Genomic DNA, 6,302 nt, shown 5'->3' with positions numbered 1-6,302 from the left:
CTTGCTCCACTGACCTTTGAAGCATTCAGTTCATCCCGGAAACGTCTTTGCTTTTGGTCCAGTCCAGTTGAGCTGACCTTCCTGTATTAAGTATTGTCCTTCTCTTCACTTAAAGTAGTTCTTATGGGCTAACTAATCGGTAAATAACTCTCTCCCACCCTCCCTTTCTCCCCTCTGTTGTAACCACAAAAGAATGTGTTCTTCTCAGTTTATACTATTTCTCAAGATCTTATAATAGTGGTCTTATACAATATTTGTCCTTTTGCATCTGACTAATTTCACTTATTATTGTGCATTCCAGGTTCCCCCATGTTATGAAATGTTTCACAGATTCCTCACTGTTCTTTATGGATGCGTAGTATTCCATTGTGTGAATATACCATAATGTATTTAATCATTCATCCTTTGATGGACACCTTGGTTGCTTCCAGCTTTTTGCTATTGTAAACAGTGCTGCAATAAACATGGGTGTGCATATATCTGTTCGTGTAAAGGCTCATATTTCTCTAGGGTATATTCCGAGGAGTGGGATTTCTGGGTCGTATGGTAGTTCTATTTCTATCTTTTTAAGAAAACTCCAGATAGATTTCCAAAGTGGTTGTACCATTTTACATTCCCACCAGCAGTGTATAAGAGTTCCAATCTCTCCGCAGCCTCTCCAACATTTATTATTTTGTGTTTTTTGGATTAATGCCAGCCTTGTTGGAGTGAGATGGAATCTCATCATAGTTTTAATTTGCGTTTCTCTAATGGCTAATGATCGAGAGCATTTTGTCATGTATCTGTTAGCTGCCTGAACATCTTCTTTAGTGAAGTGCGTATTCATATCCTTTGTCCACTTTTTGATTGGGTTGTTTGTCTTTTTCGGTCGAGTTTTAACAGAATCATATAGATTTTAGAGATCAGGCGCTGGTCAGAGATGTCATAGCTGAAAATTTTTTCCCAATCTGTAGGTGGTCTTTTTACTCTTTTGATGAAGTCCTTAGATGAGCATAGGTGTTTGATTTTTAGGCGCTCCCAGTTATCTGGTTTCTCTTTGTCATTTTTAGTAATATTTTGTATTCTGTTTAAGCCTTGTATTAGGGCTCCTAACATTGTCCCTATTTTTTCTTCCATGATCTTTATCGTTTTAGTCTTTATGTTTAGGTCTTTGATCCACTTGGAGTTAGTTTTTGTGCAAGGTGAGGAAAATAGTTCTTTGAGAAAGACCAGGAATTTGCTTTTGGGGGAGAAACATAACTAAAGGATAATTGATACCAGGAGTCTGGCTTGTTGCTTATGGCTCAGTGCTTGAAGCTCACCCAGTCTGAGATAAATCATAATTTTTTGGGGGGGGACAGGGTGGGCATGGGTACTTGGAATTGTTTTGAATCTTAGTATTTTGACATCTCTCTAAATCCACATTTACTTCTAGTTGCATTTATTAGAGATCAACTTGTGAAATAGTTTAAACTTTTTTTTTTTTTCTGTGCCAGGAAGAAGAGGAAATCTAATTAATTAAAGAAGAAAGATGTGAAAGAAAATTAAATGACTTTTTAAAGCCACACTGCAGTTTTAATTAAACTGATGATTCTTGGAGCTGTAGACATAGCATCATGGAATTAGGCTAAATATTCCCTGAAATCATTTGCTATAATGATTGACACACTGAACTGTTGGCACGCAATGTTGGGCTGCTTCTTTATGGCTATTAGAATAAAGCACTAAAGAGTGGGCTTATATTAAGAGATTGTCAATGGAGAATATGAGGCAGGGAGGGAGAGGGCTCCATTAGTGAGGGCTTAGAATAGGGCTTGGGGTAGTCCTTTTCTCAAATTTTCTTTGGTTGGTGATTATCCCAAATAGCTAGACTTTTTCTTTGGGGTTCATTTTCTATGCTGCCTTCCTGAAGTTTAGAACTGGCATGGCCCCATGCTAGAGCATATGTAAATCTAAACGGAATCCAGGACATTTCTTTAGCTACAATTCTAACAGTGTGTATATGAGGAGGCTAAAATGCACCATACAATTAATAACCTGAAATAGAAAAAATATGTGTACTGTATTCCTTATCCTGATCAGCCAACCATATGCTATTGATCAGAATGAAATATTTACAACCCAACTGAGAGACTAGGTCTTACTGACAGGTTGAAAAGGTGGGAGGACAGTTTTGTAATATTCAGAGAATCATTTAATAACCAAAGAAATTTTTATTATATTTCATTAACATTAATTCATTACTAGATCTCCCCAGCAAACATTGAACATATTTGTAAGTTGAACTGGCTGTACTTCATCATGAGAAATGTGTTTAAGACTATATATTTTCAAGTCTGTCAAATCCAATAACTTTTCAAATAATTTTAAGCAAGTAACATAGTTGTGTTTTACAGTTGGTACAGGTTATATGTACAGACATACAGATGATTGAGTCAATATACTAAACTGTATATTCATTTAGTTATGAATGGTAAATATTTGACTCTCTATCTGTATTGCCATATATTGATTTACCCATCCACCCACTTGTACGTCTATCTCCCTATCCATCCAATTACTGATTGATGTATCTTTCTATTTAACTCCTTTCAATCTATTTATCAATCACTTGTCTATGTATCTTTATTCAGGCTAGGGAAATGTTAATATTACACAAATATGCAACCTTTGCCAAAGCAGGCAATTGGCTAATTATTAGTGGTTATAAATCCTTGTAGTTCAGTTTATGCATTCAGCTTTTCTCCTGTGTGTAGCTCTCAGAATGACAATGACTAAAATGCCTTGAAGATAACCTGGGGCTAGTGGGAGAGGAGAAAGAAGGGTGAAGGGAGCAAGGAAAAAAGGATACTTTCTAGGCTAGACTGATTGAATACCTTCATGAACTTGGAAAAGTTACTTTATTCTCTGGTCCTCAATTTGCATCATCTGTAAAAAAAGAGGATTTTACTGAATGATTTCTATTTTCTAAAAATTACAGTAATTTTCTATATCAAATATGTATGTTGAAGGACCACCGTTTCATGGGCTCCTTAAGTAAAACACTGTTTTGCTTGAGGAAATGGCTCGAATCATTTAGAACCTTATCATTTACAACGTTGCTTTAGATTACAAGATTCACTAAACATCATGGCACCAAAGTAACTTGTACTGCTTAGAAAATAAATAAATATCCAAATTTTAGAGGAATGGTACAGATTCTGCCTCTAACATGACCCTGAAAAAGCTGCTGTGCTCCTGGGACTTAGTTTCCTCTTCTGTAGAATGGGGGTGTGGGTGAAATTTTTGTACATGACTCTAGGTTCCTTTGATGTATTTTTATCTTTTGATATATTTTTAAGATGGTTAGAATTTTCCTAGAATTTACCATATTGTTTTAAAACTGTTTAATATACTCTGGGAGACTCAGAGACTGAAGATAAATAAGATACATTTTTATTCTTACTAAAGACACATGATGAAAAAACTAAATAGCAAATATTTTTACTTACCAAGAGCCTTTCATTTTCTTCTGACTTTTGAACAAGAGAATTCCATTCATCCACACCGTTGTCAGCTATAAATCTTCTATTGGTTCCACAGGGTACAGGTTATTCGCTAGGTGCCAGTGGTTGTATACTTTCCTCCTTTCTTAGTATTGCAAAAGACGGGAGAGAATCTAATTTTTCTTAAAACACATGGATGCCTTTGTACACTTGCTTATTCTGTGTATTTCATATATAGAGACCAAAAGTTATTACTGGCTACCAGGGGCAGGCGATGGGGAGAAGGAAAGAGGGACTCATTGCTCTGGGGACACTGAGCTTCTGTTAAGAATGATGAAAAAATGCAGAGATGGATAATTGTGATGGTTGAACAACATGATAAACATAATTAATGTCACTAAATTGCACATGCGAAGCATGTTTGAAAGGCTAATGCTATGTTTTATATATATATATATATATATATATATATATATATATGCCCGATTAAAACATACAAAAACACATGAATGTTTCAAAGGGAAGATGATGCAAATAAGTGTTTATATCAGACAAATGTTGAAGAATTTAAAATGTGGACTAAAATATTGAGAATGAGTTTGATAACGTCCTGTGGTAAGGGTTAGGTTAAGCAAGGACTGATTAAATATGAACAGAGCTTAGTGACTTCTGAGGTTGATTACAGGAACAGTTCTGCCATGGCTAATATTAATTTATTAAAATAGGAAGTTATGCTGACCAACTGAATGAGCTGGAGAAATGCTGAACAAGAATTTCATCTTTGTGTGAGGGAAATCAAGGGGTATGATCAGTCTTACTTGACTTAAAGATACGACTACTCAGCTTCCTCATGGAATCCTTGACATCTTTATTTCTAAGGGTATAGATCACTGGATTCAAGAGGGGAGTGAAAACGGTATAAAATACTGAGAGCACTTTGTCTATTGGGAAATTTGTGAAAGGCCACACATAGATGAAAATGCATGGACCAAAGAAAAGGGTCACAACGGTGAAGTGTGCACTGCAAGTGGAGAGGGCTTTGGAAGACCCTCCAGAGGAGCGCTGTCTCACAGTGACCAGGATGATAGTGTAGGAGATCACCAAAAGGATGAAGCACACCAGGGCAAACATGCCACTGGTGGAGATCATGAAGACCCCCAGAATGTAGGTGTCAACACAGGCAAGTTTAATCACCAAGGGGAGGTCACAAAAGAAGCTGTCCACTACGTTGGGTCCACAGAAGGGTAGATTCACAGTAAATGCTAACTGACTCATGGCATGGAAGATGCCAACAATCCAGGAGAGTGCCACGAGGCCAACACATATTCTCTGACTCATGATGGTTAAGTAACGCAGAGGCTTACTTATAGCAACATACCTATCAAAGGACATGGAGATCAGCAAGACGATCTCAACACCCCCTAAGAGATGCAGGAAGAATATCTGAGTGATGCAGCCTTCAAAAGAAATGGCTTTGTACTCACTGAGGAAATCTGCAATCATTTTGGGGGTGGCAAAGGAGGCCAGAGACATGTCAATGAAGGACAGATTGCCCAGCAGAAAGTACATGGGGGAGTGCAGGTGTGGCTCTGACACTATAGTGAACACAATAAGGAGGTTCCCCAGCACAGTGGCTACATAGACCGTGGAGAAAAACAGGAAATAGAAGATCTGGAGTTCCCAAGAGCTGGACAGACCCTGTAGTATGAATTCAGTCACGACTGACTGATTGCTCCAAGCCATTCACCTTGATTTCTGGAGAGACTCTAACATTCCCAGATGAGAGAAGAACTAGGAAAAAATACAGCAACAAACTCAAAGTAAGATTTTCTGCATAGAATGTTTTTGGTGATACCCCCCACCAGATTTCCCTATTGCATCTCTGTCCTACTCACAGTGGTCAATTATTTCCCCCAGTGGCCTTTCCAAATACTACAAATGGTTCAATTCAAGATTAATTCCTATAACTCAGCGATTTGCCTTACAAGTGGAATGCAAATATTCGTAAAAGGAATACAAATTAAACTATTAGAATATTTTCTCAGTTTGTGAAATACTTAAAAAATTTTATAGTTAGCTGCCAGCAGTTTTTGAAGGGGAAGGGGATGGTAATAATTTTCCAAACATCACAATGATATTGCAAGATTGGAGGGAGGTAAATTAGAGAATCATGACTGGAGTATTAGTAAGAATACAACTGTGGAAAGACGTGGGCAGAAGCGGTCTCTCGCAGTGAGTAAGAAGAAAGGGGAAATGGCTACAGAAGAATATCCCTGTTTCGATTTTTAATGGAGATTTTTCAGAATAAAAATGAAATAACTTTCTGTTCTTAGTTCTTCATTTGAGAATGAGGCAGGCATTCTGAATGACCTTTGTCCTGAACCACGAAGTCACATATTTTTAAAAGGCTAGTGAACATAATGAGCCTAGAAGTTTCATACATTTTCATGTATATTTTAAATAGAACGGTTCTGTTAAATACCATGCTGCCTGAAACCAGGTATTTTTTAACTGCTAGATTGTATAGACTTTCACTAAAGGAGTTTAAGACAGAAGTCTCTTCCTGTTTCCAAAGGTTATGTGGGTCTTATATGAGCCAAGTTTACAGAGAGGCAGAAGATGGTGGTGGTGAATCTAGGGAAAGTTATGTAACAACATGTCTCAGCAGTAACAACGGGACTGAGGAAACTCTCACTGAGATCTGAGAGGACTTTACAAAGTGCACTGAAAACTAATTGAAATGGCGTGTACCTAAAATCCATGATAAAACTCCTTTCATCTTGCTACTAGACTAAGCCTTTTCTTTTCTTTCTCAAAACTCTGTTATAAATATACATC

The 6,302-nt window shown here is 37.2% G+C and overlaps 1 protein-coding gene across 1 annotated transcript; it reads right to left on the bottom strand.

The window, feature by feature from the left end:
- Positions 1-4,236: 4,236 nt before the first annotated feature.
- LOC100654573 (olfactory receptor 4K3-like) lies at positions 4,237-5,551 on the bottom strand. The gene has a single exon (XM_003423711.3). The coding sequence runs from the start codon at positions 5,205-5,207 to the stop codon at positions 4,260-4,262; it is 948 nt and encodes a 315-aa protein (XP_003423759.2). The 5' UTR covers positions 5,208-5,551; the 3' UTR covers positions 4,237-4,259.
- Between the last annotated feature and the right edge of the window lie 751 nt (positions 5,552-6,302).

This window comes from Loxodonta africana, chromosome 10 (genome assembly GCF_030014295.1).
Source record: "Loxodonta africana isolate mLoxAfr1 chromosome 10, mLoxAfr1.hap2, whole genome shotgun sequence".
NCBI lineage: Eukaryota > Metazoa > Chordata > Mammalia > Proboscidea > Elephantidae > Loxodonta > Loxodonta africana.
The sequence above is the reverse complement of the archived record's forward strand: the minus strand, read 5'-3'. Positions and strand labels throughout refer to the sequence as shown.